Source organism: Tursiops truncatus, chromosome 21 (assembly GCF_011762595.2).
Source record: "Tursiops truncatus isolate mTurTru1 chromosome 21, mTurTru1.mat.Y, whole genome shotgun sequence".
NCBI classification, from domain to species: Eukaryota; Metazoa; Chordata; class Mammalia; order Artiodactyla; family Delphinidae; genus Tursiops; species Tursiops truncatus.
The window spans coordinates 5,195,169-5,211,628 of record NC_047054.1 but is presented as its reverse complement, the minus strand read 5'-3'; the positions used below and the strand labels follow the sequence as shown (position 1 = coordinate 5,211,628).

At 43.1% G+C, this 16,460-nt stretch overlaps 1 protein-coding gene across 2 annotated transcripts in view; it reads right to left on the bottom strand.

The window, feature by feature from the left end:
• The window catches only part of VEGFC (vascular endothelial growth factor C), an 80,079-nt gene extending 64,422 nt beyond the window's left edge, over nt 1-15,657 (bottom strand). The window contains exon 1 of one of the 2 annotated variants that reach the window (XM_019921627.3): nt 15,370-15,657. In XM_019921627.3, the coding sequence (XP_019777186.2) occupies nt 15,370-15,522 (153 nt within the window). In that variant the 5' untranslated portion in view covers nt 15,523-15,657. Of the gene's footprint in view, nt 1-14,783; nt 14,804-15,369 lie in introns of those variants that run through there. The other variant, XM_019921628.3, reaches the window with a different exon arrangement.
• Between the last annotated feature and the right edge of the window lie 803 nt (nt 15,658-16,460).

Genomic DNA, 16,460 nt, shown 5'->3' with positions numbered 1-16,460 from the left:
GAGCCTATCCAAAAGCTTTGTTCCCTCAGTCACTAAGCCATGCTAACCTCACGATCATGACTCAGATGTGGCTTATTTAGTGAATTCCACTTCTAACCATGATGGAGCACCTTGTGACAAAACAATGCTCCTGCTGAGAATTAGAAAACAGGAGATAAAATTAAAAACAGCCAACACCTACTTGAAGACAAAACTGTAGAGGCATCCCAGGCTTCAGTGGCCGAGATCCTGGGTAGGAAAAAAAAAAACTCAAAGAAGTGAACTGACATTTTGAGGGCTACTTTTTCCCTCGGGTAATACGCCAGTCCATGGATGGGAAAGAGGCTGAGAGTCCAGGAAAAGGTCAAAGAGGTAAAAGAAAAAGGTGAGACTTCTGGCATTCTATCTGTCTGGCACACTTTCTGCTCTGGATGGACAGGTAAAACACTAAAGTTTGAGGCTGCAGTAGTCAGGATTTGAGGGGCTCAGATCCTGGAGAGAAGGTAACACAAGAGACACAAGTCTGACACTTATGGTTTTCCTCTTGAGGCACTTGGCTTAATGTCTGAAGCGCCCAGGGCAAGAAGCAAAGTAACCACACAAAAATCTGAAAAGCACAAGGACGTTTTCAACAGTATCATGGTGCTGAGAAAACCAAAATCGGAGTTCAGGACCTGCCAAGGAAGAAGGACTGCATAAACCCATAAGCTCTCAAATGGTTCTTCTGAATGACAACTCCCTAGCAATGTGGGTAAACCAGAGCAGAATGACCTTCACAAAGACTGGAGACAAGCCTCTGACTTGTGACTGACTTCAGTCACACTCTGACTGAATTGGAGTGATCTGTCCCCAATTTACCTGACTACCAGAGGATACCGGAAACCCTCTCTGGAAAAACAAACAAACAAAAAACCCAAACAGCATAATTCTGACAGTTATAATTTTTCATATACAATGTGAGACACTCAATAAAAAATTTCAACCATACTTACAAATAAGACTAAGAGGAAAAAAAAACCTAGAAAAAATAGACAATACAAATAAAACCACAGATGAGCCAGATATTGAAACAGGTATTGTAAAACATGGTGACTAGTATGTTTAAGAAAATGGAAGGCAAGATGAAGAATGTTTGCAAAGAAACTGAATTTATTAAAAAAATTGAAATTTGAGAACTGCAAAATATAATAACTAAAAATAGATCTCAGCAGATTGGACTGATAGTATTAGGGCAAAAGAGAGGACTAGTGAACTGGAATGTAAATCGGTAGAAAACATTCAGAGAAAACTAGAGAAAAAGCATAACAGACATAGACAACACAGAAAAGTGACACAGAGACACAGAGGGGACAGTGGAGAGTGCTAACATACATTCAATTGAAGGATAGAGACTGCAGGGCAGAAGAAATATTTGAAAAAATAATAGTCTAGAATTTTTCAAAGTAATAAAAAAAACCCAAGCTATAAATTCAAGAACTGCTATGAACTCCGAGCAGATTAAATACAAAGGAAGCTACACCTAAACGTGTAACAGAACTACTTAAATCCAAGACAGAAAAACCTTAAAAGCCAACAATGAAAATCATTTCTTGTTCAAAGAAGTGATAATAAGATTGGTCAGAAGATGATGCAAAAAATCTTTAGAGTATGGAAAGAAAATAAATGCCGACCTAGAATACTTGACCCAGAAAAACAGACAATAAAATACAAAAAAAAAATCCCTTTCCAATAGCTTCAGAAATGTCAAATACCTAGGTACCAACAAGGAAGATGTGCAAGGCCTCTATGCAAAAGGAAAACTTAAAGTGTTTTAATATTATTTGAGAGAAATTTTAAAAGACCTAAAAGGCGGCTCAATATTGCTAACATGCCAGTTTTCCCCAAATCAATCTTTAGATTCAATGCAATAATCCCACCATATACTGTCAAGGCAATATTAAAGGACAAATCAGAAGTATTTGTGCCATGCATCAAGTTTTTCTATGAAACTACAGAATTTAGGACAGTGTGATACTGATGCAAGACAAGCAGAGTGAAATATAAAACAGAGAGTCCAGAAAAAAACTGTATACGTATAGAGAGATCACTGATGGCAAGAATAACACTGCAGAGCAGTGGGAAAGACACTGAGATACTTAGACATCTAAGTGGAAACAATCCTGATTCATACTCTCCTCCCTATACAAATATCAATTCCAGGTTGATTATAAATCTAAACATGAAAGGTAAAGCAATAAAGCTTCTATAAGACTATCATCATGACACTGAATAGACGAAGATTTCTTAAACAAGATATGAAAAGCCATAAAGGAAAAAGAAACACCACTCTACATTAAGGAAAAAGAGGGAACCACTCACTCTACATTAAAATTTAAAAGTTCCAGTCATTAAAAAAAGAAAAAAACAAAAACGAAAAAATAAAAACAAGGCCAGTAGGAGATGGAAGAAGATATGTGTCATGTATGTATCTTACAAAAATCTGGGGTCCAAATCATGTAAAGAAATTCTAAAAAATCAATTTAAAAAAGATATATAGCCAAAGAAAAAAATGAGCAAAATACTTAAACAGGCATTTGAGAAAAGAGAATATTCAAACAGGCAAAAAACTTATAAGCAGATCTCCAGCCTCATTAGTCACTCTGGAAAGGCAAAACAAAACCACAATGAAAAATCATTATGGAACCACCAGAATCGCTAAAATGGAAAAGGCTAACAAAACCGAGTGTTTGACTAGGACGTGAACAAAAAAATAGGTTGGGATATATATTCCCCTCACTTCCTGCCTGCCTCGCCGTAGACACGAAAGTGTGTGCATTCCACGGTTCCAGAGCCTGTTGGGCAGCCCCTCGGCCATGGTGCCCCGCAATTTCCAGGGTTGATAACACCATTCCCTTCATCCTGGCCCTGCAAGAATAGGATGGTTAGGACTTCCCGCCACTGCTGGTCTCTGGGGGCTTCATAAAAACCTACAGTTCTATAAAACAGACCACTCATTAAGTTCTTTTCAACTAAAACATTTGCAGGACCCTGACTGCTATTCCTTTGCAGAGATTTTGCCTTTTAGTTTGTGTAAAATAGGGAGCTATTTTAAGGCCTTAAATAAGAGACGGATGTAACATGACTTACAGTGCAAAAGCGTTAGTGCGTCTGCTCTGTTGAGAATACTCCACGAGGTGGCTGAGGGTAGACCCAGTGGGACTAGTGGGCAGACCATGCTGTGATCCCGAGAGACAATGGCGGCTCAGGTGAGAGAAGTGGCAGAAGCCACGTGTAGAAGTGGTTCGATTATTCTTTGAAGGCTTAGCCACCAGGACTGGATCCCCTGATGAATTTGGATACGAGGTAGGAAAGAAGTAAGCCAAGGATGACTCCACGGATTGTGACTTGACCAATTAAGGAAATTTGTCACCCTGACTGAGTTAGGGCAGGCTGTGGAAAGAGCAAATTTCACCAGGGGTGGAGGAGATCAGAAGTGTGGAAATGCCAAACAGAAAGTGGAAGAGTGAATTGGTTATATCTTCTAAACTTCAGAAGAGAGATCTGGACTGAAGACCCAATTTGGGGGCTATTTACTACCATGGGACTGGGTTACACCACCAAGGGAGTGAGTGGTTGTCAGTAAGAACAGAGGACACGGCGGGGAATCCCTGGCACTTCAATATTAAAAATTCTAGAAGAAAAACAACCAGCAGTGGAGGTCAAGAAAGAGAACCACTGAGTCAAAGAAAACCAAGAGAGACAGCGTATCAAGAAAAGGAAAGATCAACTATTGCGAATGTTGCCAAGTCAAGTAGTAGGACACACTGTATACATTTAAAATTTTCTGCATATTCTGATGTTTTGACAACTCAAAATTTAAACACCTTTCTGGTTGGGGAAAGACTGCCGCTCTGAGGCTGGCCAGTTCTTAGAAGCGCTCAGCTGGGAGCATGCCTTTGATAGACAAACTAACCCATCCAGAGCCTGGCCTTCTCTTCTGGCCCAAACACTCCAGGAAGCAATGTTCCTCTGCCTTAACCATCCCAGGGCCAGGTACCAGGCAACGACGGACCGCCCCTCTAGCTTAGTGCCACTGAAATTATTCAAACTCCCCAATTCCTAACTGTCCAAGCTGCCCTGCCTCGCCTTTCCCTGGGAAACCCCAAGGAAGGCTGTATGTAGTCTCAGCTTTCCCCCTCGCTGTTGCTTTCTGCCTCTTCACCAAAACCTCCCCTGGCGACCCGTTCCTCCGGGTATGATAGACTTTGCTTTCTTGAGCCTCTCTTGTGGCCACACCTGACTGACCACTGCATAAAAGAGCACAGAACAAGGAGTCCTAACCGTCGTACACGGGCTTTGGCAATGGGGAGGTCACAGCTATGCTGAAAAGAGCAATGTTTATTCATATGTTATTAAAATGTATTGAGCTAGCAGATATTATATTAATAAATGGATATTTAGGTGAACTTTATTCCATCTGTGGACCTTGAATCAAAAAACCTCAGGTAGGGACTCTGAAGACAAGAGTGGGGATCCCACTGATGCATTGAATGACTTTGACAGGCCCTCGACGGAGAACTAATGTTCTACCAGTAGCTAACGCGAGACAGCATTTCACGTGAGTTTACAATGCTGTAAGGTACACACTCTTTCCCCCAGTTTAGAGTTGAGAAACTGACTCCGAAGTGTTAAGATCATACACCTCCCAAGTGCAGTGCTAAATTCAAATACAGTTCCCACCCCAAAGTCCATGCTGTTTCCACTATCCTATGCACTCTAAAAATAAAATAAAATGGAATATTTAAAGAAGGCATACTTGAATTATCTGGGAATCAAACCTGGGCCCCTGCATTCCCTGAAAATCCTACTTCCTGGTAACCCTACACACTGAAACTTCCAATTGTAGATGGAAAATACTTAGAAACGTTAAACGAACAAAAACCAAGTTAACTTCTCTTCCCAGCTACCTAATGATTTCAATCAGTATGACTGCTTAAAATGAAGAGGCTATGTTAAACAGAACTTTATATTAGTAGAAGTCTTTCTAAATATACTTAGCAAGTATATTCGGCTGCTCATAAAGTCTCTCTGAAGACTTGACAAGTCATTTCCAACGCAAAAGGGTAAATCCTAACATTACCAACGTTGTTATTGTGGAAACACTTTAAGATATTAGTCACTAGAATGATTTTCTAAATATATTTAGCAGGTTTAGTTGGCTACATATGAAGTCTCTTATCAAACCTGACATGTTATTTCCAGCGACCTGAATAGGCTATTTCCCTGAGGAAGCAGAGTGGAATAAATTCTCAATGCAGACTTGCCAAACAGAGAATAAAAATAGTATCTAACATATACTCAACTTTGAAATTATGTATTTCTATTATTGTGTCCTCTGGACCACTGCCCCTGAAAAACTAACTGAGCTCCTATTTGAGCAACAAATACCCTGCCAAGCTGGTCTGAAGTGATCAGGATAAAGAGTTCAATAACCGTTACGAGAATTCCACGGCAGCTGTCACGCACGAAGGTCTGGCTTTTCTGAATGACGAGCACCTTCTCCTCTGCCTCCCCTCCACCTTCAGAGTAGCCGATTGTGACGTGACCTCTAGGTACATACCCATTCCTTCTCTCCCTCTGCCCTAACACACTCTCATCGTTCATTCACATGAAAGTGCAAATCACCAATGAACGTGCAAAACTTAACTTTTCTCAAGAAAATGCACTTAAAAAACAAAAGAATCAGCGCTGGGCATCCAGTAATTAAATTCTAATGGAGACTACTTTGCAACATCAGCACGTATGAAAATTGCCCCTAAGGCAGATTAGGAAGAATAATTCAAACCATTAAGGATAAATAATCCAGTTGCAGGGGGAAAAGTTTAAGATAACATAAACTGGTCCAATCTTATTAGTGTATCAGATGATGATCTATGGAAATTAAACAAGGTAAGTACTTGAACTTCAAACACTCATAATAGTCATTTCCTTCTCTGTTCGAAATGTCTTTTCATGTCAAATTCCCATTACATTTGATACACGGTCTGCGTACTGGAAAAAAAAATGTGTTTAACACATAGGTTTACAAATTTGAATAACAAAATCAATATGGCAAAATATTAAAGGTAATGAAGAAATAACAGAGAACTGTGCCCAAGGGCTCCATGAGCATCAGACATGCACTGAGTACATGCTTATGAGCTTCCGTTTCCCATTTTCCTTCTCAGTAAATGTATAAGACACGTGAAGAGGTGCAGGCAGAAACCACAGAACACACGTGAAGATTCTTCTATCTGGTAGTAAGACCGTGGACACTCCACCTGGGAGAAGTAACCCCTGCTTTTCCTTTGTGAGGACAACCCAGCTGAATCTGTACCTGGTGTTTTATTGGTAGTGTGAAGAAATTTTAATCATCCATCTCCCTCTTATGCGTACTTTTTTTGCCATTCTCACAAGCTGGTGATCTGAAAATCAACACAGTAAGGTCAGGATTATCTGTTATCAGAGTAGCCTGTGATCTGACAATAGTTGTCCCTCACTTTGCACACGGACACTGGAAGTCTCCACAAACACCAAATTCGTCTCACAAAAGTTACAGCTCAGTGACAGGAAAAAGTGAGCATGTTGGCTGAAGAAAGTCCTATTACAGTTAAGCATTAAGCAAGGGAGATGAATCCATTAGAAAGAAGTCAAGTAAAATTAGAAAATTTTCTCTTTCCAACCTCACACAAAATACAGAGTAAAAGGAAAACCAACACCAATATTAAAAAATTTAAATTAAAAATGTATACTTGAGGCTATGGGGAGGGGGAAGTGTAAACGGTGACAAAGCGATAAAGAGGCATGGACATATATACACTACCAAACGTAAGGTAGATAGCTAGTGGGAAGCAGCCGCATAGCACAGGGAGATTAGCTCGGTGCTTTGTGACCGCCTGGAGGGGTGGGATAGGGAGGGTGGGAGGGAGGGAGACGCAAGCGGGAAGAGATATGGGAATATATGTATATATATGGCTGATTCATTTTGTTGTGAAGCTGAAGCTAGCATACCATTGTAAAGCAATTATACTCCAATAAAGATGTTAAAAAAAAAAAAAAAAATGTTATATTTGCTTGATTTGGTATTGATTTTTCTTACACAGAAATCTACATAACTTGAATATTTTTTGAGGGTACTAGGTTTCCCAAGTTTTCCCCTTCTGTTACTACACCTACTTTTGACACAACAAAATTAGTAAGTTTAAATTCTCATGTTCTACAGATGTTTCAGGTAAGAACTCTCTCTCCAAACTAAACTTGAAATCTTTTGAACAGTCAAAAGGTCTTACATAATAACATTCATATAACTTAAAATTTAATCCTTCAATAATATTAATCTTTCACATTAGTATACAAGGAAGGCACTAAGTTTGCAAGCATGAGAAAAAAGTGAGAAATCTGTGGGAGAAAGAAAACAAAATTAGAAACCATATTGATACAATGTTACAAACCAAACACAGGCTACTCAAAATCCATTCTCCTTTTCTTCCACATAAAGGGAGTTCCAATCTTGTTCGAAGTTGCCTGTGCTTTATTTCTCAGCTTCTCTTGCAGCTAGGGATGGCCAAAAGACAGTTTTGTCCAATAAGAATAAGTGCAAATCTACTACAGATTTCAAGATAGCCTTTGCTTTCCTGTTAAGGCACCAGATTCCTGTCTCCTAATTCCTCCTTCCTTGAAATCAGACATAATGCTGGAGAGGAATTAGTCTTGTTGCAACTTTGGGGGAGAATGTGTGGGAGAGTCTGGGACATTGATAGCCAAAGAGAGCTTCACATGGCACCAGCCCTTAACTCCACTGGCACGAAAAATAAACTCAAATTTGCTTAAGACACTGAAGTTAGATTCTTGTTACATACAACCAAATCCCATTTCAAATGCTATTCTTGAAGTAGTTGGTGAGATCACCAGAGGCTGAAATAAAATTCTTTAATGGTGGGGTCACAGCTATAAAAAACAAAAACACCTCCCAAGCATCAAAGAACAGAAGTAAAGGAGAAGCCTTGGGGGAAAGGAGGCAAAAGAGAGAAGAAAACATAAATTTTTAAAACGTGCAGAAGTGACTGCACATAGCAGAGGTGGTAAATAATGGTCGCAGAAAGGGCAATGGAAGAATGCAGTAATTCTTGTTTTCATTATAGCTGAGTCATTAAAATGAAGTTATGTATAGTATACTTTAATCAACGTGATAAATTTGAGTTTTTATACTTAAAACTGCTAACTTTTCGGGAGTCCAGAAAATTCACTTATGAAGATAACCTTATTTCTTTAGAACATTGAATAAATGGCAAATGCCTTTAAAAATAAAATCAGTAATACATAATATTCCCTTCTGTTTCCCGTGAAGCTCTGGGCTCTCCAGCCAAAGGGGTCTGCTCCCAGTTGCCCAAAAACCCCCTGACCGCAGTGGCATTACTAGCCTCTGTACTCTGCTCTCACACTCCAATATCTGAAATACCCCTCCCTCCCTCCCTTCTGTAACCGGCATCTACCCGTTTTTCACAGCTGACTCAACATCACCCCACCTTTCCCATGACTGCCCATGCATACCCCAGAAGCCTAGCCAACGACTTGTGGTAAAGCAGGAGACTCTTACCAAAAAAATCCCTTATACTGTCTGCGTTTATAGTTGAACTCATTTCTGGTATTTTTAATGAGTAAGTTTCTTGATTCCTGTCATAGACAGGAATCACTCACTCTACATTTTTTTGTATCACTCACTGCATTGTAATTTCCTGCTTAGAACTGAAGCTGCCGCTAGTGAGACTTAATTAAAATGCCCCTGAATCGAAGTAGATTTAACTATGAGAATCTGGAGTGAAAAGTACATAAATCTTGTTCTAATGGGTAAAATGGAGGTAAGGGTGTCCACAGGGCCTCCTTCTTGAGTCCTTCAATTTCCCTTCCAGGCTGTCACTGAGGCAACAGGTGACTGAGGAAGGAAGCCCTTTGGAAAAGAACAGCTCTCCAGTCCAATCCCTTACCATAAGCCCTGGGGATTGCATGAACTTCAGATCCCAGAATTTTCAAGAAACCCAGTCCATATACATTTAAATTCTCTCCCAACCCCCAGCAAGGTCTATGGCAGCATCTCATAAATACATCACTATTTCTTCAATGAAGTTCAGATATATCCAAACTTAAGAGGATAAATAAAGACTATAAATAGCTTTATGTCAGATCAGATCAAGGTATAGCACCAAATAATTTACGAAAATGAGGTTTGGGGTTTCAGAATTGCAGAAAAGGAATCATCAGGAATCCCTTCTAACATCTGATAGCTACTAGGGTGCTATCAGTACCAGGAAAGGGTAAGAATCCACCGGCAAAAGGTATTTTAATTTAAGGCGCCTATTTGATTCTATCATGGATGCGCAATAAAGAGAATTAAATCAACACAACTTCTTCTCTCTCCAACAGTTAAACTAGGAACTCTGAAAAAACAGTAAATCAGTTGAGGGCTGGAAGCACCTGAGTAATCTGCCTGAGTAAATTTCAGAAGAAACGATTACACTGCCAAATCTAAAATATTTACAGTAAATTTTAGCGTCACATTATAAATCAAATGAACTATTACCTCTTATTGTTTAAAGTTCTCTGCTACACTAGTATTTCTAATGTGAAAAATTAATGATACCTTAATTCACAACTTGTACAAATCTGAAGTGACAAATATGTGTTTTGCAACAAAAAGTAGGCCTGTGTAGTACTTAGAGAATGCTTTTATGCGCCAGGAATGATGTAACAGGTGAAAGGGGGGACAAGGTAATGTTTAGACGTTGGAGGAAGTATCATGCCTCTGCAACTAAAGTCTGTTCTTTCCAAATCCAATTAATCCTGAGAGGTCACTTGACAGAGTAAGATCACAATGCTTCACAGAAGTCATATTACTGCAACTTAGAAAAACTGTTCAATTATCGTCAGGAGGCCTCGTTAGGCCTCCAGCTCTGCAGCCATTCTTGCAACAGTACCATGGATTAGGCCAGTTATGATCCATCTTTAATCAGAGGGCACCATATGGTGAACCCTGGAAGAAAGTCCAGGTTTCTTTCAGATTGTTCCATTGTGGGGAATGTGGCCGAAATAAAAGTAATGAGGGGGTCCTCGCTGTACAGCAATACTTCTCTCTGCCCCCTTGCACACTGCTACAGCTTACAGGAGGAAGGGAGTATGGACAGTGGGTCTCTTTAGCAAAGCCCAAAGGCTCAAACCCATTACCACGCTTTTCTAAAATACATGCTGCAAAAGTTTTTCAAAAAGAAAAAAGCTCTGTTCTTGCTCCTGGTTGAGTCACTTGAGTCTTAGATGCGTCATCTTTAATACAATATAATAACATCCATCTCTGGGGGATGTAGCGAAAAACAAAATGAAATTAACTTACAGATACTCAGGACATTACAGTTATAACCTAATTATGTCAGACTCAGAGCCTCTAACATGAATTGATGCAGAGTGAGGTAAAGAGAGGGAGAGGGTTCAAAGGTTTCCACTTTCACAAACATTTCACATGTCCCTAATACTGAACTTCTTTTCTAAAGATTGATGGTTGGTTACTGTGAAAAAGTATGGGTATCTGAAGTACATCAGAGAAATATCATGAAGCAAGAAGCAGCACAGAGCAGGCTGCAAGTAAATGATTAAGAATTACAGCCACATTTATGGCCTATTTTATTTGAATAAAATTTACCTTCTCATTTCTAATGCAGGGTAATAGGATATGCACACTGGTAATTTTCCTTTCAGGATTGTAATAATACTTGTCAAGAGCTCAAACGGTTCCTGAAAGTTTAAGTCCTACTGATGCTAGACAGTTATTTTCCTTTTATGGGATGTAAATTTGTAAAGCTTATTTTACTTCTCCAAAGAGTCTTAAGTCTAGTAAAATCTTAAGTGACTTACGGAATAATGCCTTTAGCTTCCAGCATACATCAATGGAAACCAGTCTCTTCTATTCTCTGTAGTGTCGTAGTCCTACAAGTAGGACCAACATTTTCCTATGGTTAAAATACTGATGCCAAGGTTAATTTCTCCCACTCCCTCACTTTTCATATTAATCAGTCACCAGATCTATGGGTTCTTCCTCTGTAACATCTCTTTCTTCTGTCTCCACTGTCCTCACTCTGCTCTATTTGTCACTTCCCTTCTAGACTATTACTGCTGCCTCTCAACTAGATCAGGCCCCCAGCAGAAGTCTGTCGGACCTCTAATCAATCACATAAATGATTTCCGATAGCCTTACTACCTATGTCTTTCAGGTGCTTAAATCATGAATAACCCTCCAAGACTCACAGCAAGACTCAGAGTATTCAAATTCCTTAAACTGATTCAGGCCATATACACTGTGATCTCCATCCACCTTGAAAGCTTATTCTTATTTAAGAGTCTTCACTGTTACTCTATATAACCCCTCGGCTGCCATCAAACACTTCTACTTGCCCTCTCACTTCCTCACTCCATCCAAGACCTGAAAGGGATGTTTGATGTAGTCATCTGCTGGAAATTCCTATCCAAGTTACAGCTCAAGTTCTGCCCTAAGTCAAGGCACCCAGACCAACTAGGCCACATGGATGACTCTCTTGCCCAAACCTGAGGACACAGGCAATGCTCTGGTACTCTTCTTCCAATAATTCACAGTATTTTTGTGCTTCAGGCTTTATTTTTCCTACCTGAGTTGCAAGCTCCTTGAAGAGAGGAAAATGGCTTCTGTCTTTTAAGATGCCCCATCCCTAACAGATTACCCTGCAAACACAAAAACTATGTAATGAATATGATAAAACCAATGAAATTAGTCATCGTTACACACCAGAGATACTGAGTGTAAGACTGTCACTGCGCATGAGAATGACTTAGGATGCTAGTTAAAAATGTATGTTCCTAGACCCAAGTCCAGAGACTGCTTGTTCTCAGGTAAGGAAAAAATAAAAAATTAAAGACCTGTAGGGAGTTCAGATGCAGTTAGCACAAAGATGGTATTTTGAGAAACACTGCCACTGATTACTTTGAAACAGTAAATAAAAAAATAAAACAAATACAAAAGTGTGCAGAATTACAAATGATGAGAAAGAAAATAAGGCATGTTACAAAATAGTTGCCATCATTAGGAAGTTTTTTTTGTGATAGTCACCATAAACCATATGCACTCTTACTATGTTAATTGAAAATAGCTATTCTCATTAAAGCAACTAGTGTTAATACTAAGCTAATTAGTTTTTTGCATTTAAACTATAAATTTAGGGATATTTAAAGTTATTTATGTAATACAGAAAATTAGGTAAGTTACATTTGTCTATGTAATAATATTTGATCTTTTTTTTTTTTTTCCTTGCGGTACACGGGCCTCCCACTGTTGCGGCCTCTCCCGTTGCGCAGCACAGGCTCCGGACGCGCAGGCTCAGCGGCCTTGGCTCGCGGGCCCAGCCGCTCCTCAGCCTGTGGGATCTTCCCAGACCGGGGCACGAACCCGTGTCCCCTGCATCGGCAGGCGGACTCTCAACCACTGCGCCACCAGGGAAGCCCTGATCTTTTTGATCATTCACTTAATTGACACAAGATTGTAAATCTTTAAGCTTTCTTTTGTTGAGTTCAATCTTTATTAACAAAGGCATTTGCAATGTAAGATATGCTCTCCTTGCATTTATTACTCTAACAACCTGTAAGGATCTAGGTATTTAAACTCCCAGTCCAACCCACCTTTTGGAATAAAAGCATATTTCATGATATGAAGTAATGAAGTAACTCCTCCTTTTGTTAATCATAAACCAACCTTTCTCTTAAAACCACACTCAACTCCAACCAACCACAGTGAACTGGTTGTTCTCAGGTAAGGAAAAAAAAAAAAAAACTCTACCTAATCTCACGTTGGCAAATGACTGTAGTTAGTAATCCAGTGCTTTTTCTAGGTTTTGCAGGTTTCTTTAGTTTGATGATAATTTTAAATATTTCCTCTTTTATCCCCATCATGTGTGGTTAATTTTAATTATATAATTAGGCAATACTTTGCTTGCCTTACTTTTCTGATGTTGACTTGCTTGCACTAACATCCTTGGGAAAAACACTTCAGAAGTTTTTAGTAAGTCTACAACCATGAATAATTAGAAAGAGGAACCTAATAACAGTAAATATAGGTCTAGAAACAAGGAGATCTGGCTTCCATTTGTGATTTTACCTCCAATTTTCTGTATGGCTTTGGGGATGAGGTGAAGAAGGGTATGGCTAACATTGGTTCACAGCCTGTGAGCTGTTTTCTATTTTATTTTAATATTAAAAAACACTTCTGAAGCGTAAATTACCAAAAATCTGCATTTATTGGGGATTATGTATATCTAGCATCTTCTATTAACCTTCCTCTAATCTCTTCTTGGGGTTTATGTAAAGCACAGAAAATTAACAATCAGCACCCGTCCAGGGCTTACGTCCAAATGAGGGACTAGTCTTGTCCACTAGGGAGAGACATGGAGTCTTTGGACCACGTGTCTTGGACTTTTCCCGGCAAGGACACAGCAGTTCGCCACAGGCATTAATGACACATGCCCTCTCAGGCTGCTACTCAACCACTGGGGAACACTTCGGTGCGGGAGTCACACTGCCTTGTGGTCTGTGGAACTCAGAGCCTTAGAACGAAGTGCTGTCACGTGTGGAAAAGTGTCCATACCGCATACAGAGCTATCAACCCATACTCACCATACAGAATATATAAGAGACAGTCAAATATGAAAAGCCAACAAGAATGCAGAAAGATTCTCATGGCAAAGGGAAACTCTCATTACATCTCCAATGAAGACAATTTTGAAAACTAAAAACACATTAACTTTTATCCTCTAGCTACACAGACGTAAACACAGGCACACACGGGCCCATCCATCCATTCAGGATCCACCCAGCAGGCAGCGACTCTCACACAGGCTCTAGGCTTATCAGGACAGGCTGCTCATTTCACCTCCTATTTCACGCTTTCTTGCCGTAAACCAAAGTGAGTTAACATAGGCAATAGGGAGGAGTTGCCTTCCTAAGTCATACTTTGAATAAGTCGTTGGAGGAAACAAAGTGAATGGATACCATGAAATCCAAGGCATTTAAATTACAGGAAGTGTTAGTGGGTCTAAGGTTACATTTTTGTGGCATTTGAGGATAGGAAGACTTTCTCAGGGCAATAACTACACCAATGTAAATATCTGTGTTGAAAATTATTTCACAATGCACATAGAGCGCTCTTTTCTGAACTTTCATGTATATGTTTCTACTTCATAGTTTTTTTCCCCCCTTGATCCCACAATTGAAATTCCAATATTTCAATTTTTTCCCAAAACTTAAACACAAAGGTATTTTGGTTCTTCAAAACTCAGTCTTCTCAGTCTTACAGCGTATTTCAAAATAAAACCGGGAAGGCAATTTAATTTGCACACATTCGATAAATGCTAATCAATAAAGTCCACTCAACGGTGGCAACTGCACACCCCTTGCCCTTTACTTGCCGTCAGGTGAAATAAAGTGCTGCAATCTAGTTCCAGCCAGGGGTACTGCCAGTGTGTGAACCGACACTTCCTGTCTTCTGTGGAATATAAAACTTCTTCAGGAATTTAAGAACTCTTCTAAGCATACTCTCCATCCTTAGGTCAGTTCTGAACTCTTAAGGTAAATAGATACTCTTTCAGGAGATCAAGGGAGAAGCGAGCACCAATACGATACGACACTTGAAAATCCCAATGTCTCAACAGTCTCCTGGCAACATTTTTTAGGCAAAGAGTTAAACATCGCATTTAAAAAACCAACAAGGAAATCCACCTTACTTTTCAGTACCTGACGACCAAATTTCAGAAACGCAGCGTTTACTAAGTTGAAAAGCCATGCGTGATGGTGATGGGAGATCCTGTTGCATCTCCAGCTCGACCAACTGCTCCGAGTGAATCTGCAGTCTGAGGCCCTCAAGCCCGGTTACTAAATGCCATATCGGAGGAATTCTCCAGGAAAGCAAGCCTCGGAGGGCTGCTCACCCAAGCCCGGGAGCCGCTGGAGTCCCGCTAACCTGCCAGGTTAGAGCAGAGCCCTCCCGACGGCTTGAACTCGGGCTCTCCCCGCGCCGGGTTCCAGGCGCGCTCGGCGCACCGGCGGGGGCCGCCCTCCGGCGGCTGCATGATCGCTGTCACCAGCCACCTTCCGGACCCTTCGCTCGCCTAACTTGCTGTCCTATTTTCCGTGAAAACCTTCCTCCCAGAAACCCTACCCTCAGCGCTGTAACTGTGGAGCCCAGGCACACAAGGTGAAACACGAACCCGCCCTCTGAGCCCGTTCCGGGTCCTCAGCGACCCGAAGCCCCCGCGGCTCGACCCCGAAGCCCCCGTGGCTCGACCCCGCAGCGCGCGGGCGCGCACCCACCTTGGCTTCGCCCGCGTCCGGCTCCGCGTCCGAGAAGCCGAGTCCCGACTCGAAGGCGGCGGCGGCGGCGGCGGCGGGCGCCCGGCGCGGACCCTGGAGCAGCGCGGCGGCGAACAGGGAACACGCCAGAGAGAAGAAGCCCAGCAAGTGCATGGTGGACGGGCCGCGAGCGCGCGGGGCCGGGCGCCCCGGCGAGGCTGCCTCGCGGCTCGGCCCTGTCCGCGAGGGCCGCCCGGGGACCCCGCGGAGCCGCGGCGGCGGGAGCGGGTCCGGGCTCGGCGCTCCCGACGCTGCGAGCCGCTCTCCCGGCCAGCGCCCGCGAAGCGACGGGGTCAGGGCAGAGCCTCACAGGAAACCGGACATCCGAGCGCCCGAGGCCGCGGCCCGCGAGGCGAGGCGAGTTGAGGCGAGGGCGCGGGAGGACGGCGCCCCGCTCGGCGGCTCGGCGCGCGCCTCGGGGAGCGAGGGGGGCAGACCGAGACGCCCCGCGAGGCTCGGGCCCTGCGGCGCCCCCGGAGCCCGCGTGCCCCCGCCCTCCCCTTCCCCGCGGCGGGGCGAGCCGGGCGGCCGGGCGGCGGGAGCGGCGGCGAGGCCGGGGAGCGCGGGGCGCGGGGCTGCGCGGCGGCGGGCGCAGGGGCAGGGCATGGCTGACGCGCCCTCTGCCTGCGCTTATGTGAGAGAAAGCGGCCGAGGGAGGGAGCGTGCCGAGCCCGGCCGCCCTCCCCTCGCCCTTTCCTCGGAAGCGGCGCCCCGCGCTCCGGGTCGCGCCGCCCCCCGCCCCTCCCCCGCCCCTCCCCCCTCCCGCTCGCGGAAAGCGGCCCGGGGCGCTGGCGGCTCGGGGGCGGTGGCCCCGCGCCGGGCACGGTGGGCGCGGTAGCCGGGAGGTGGCTCGGGAGGACCGAGACCGCCCTTTGTCCTCGGCAGCCAGGGGCTCCGGTCCGAGTCCCGGCAGCCCGGCCCTGGCAGTCCCGCTCGAGGGGTGGAAGGAGCCCCGGATTCCAGAAGGGGCGAGAGAAAGTCAACCCCGGGGGGAGACCCCGCCGGGGCCCGGGAACCCCCGCCCGTTGGGCCACGCGGGGGCCCGGGGCAGC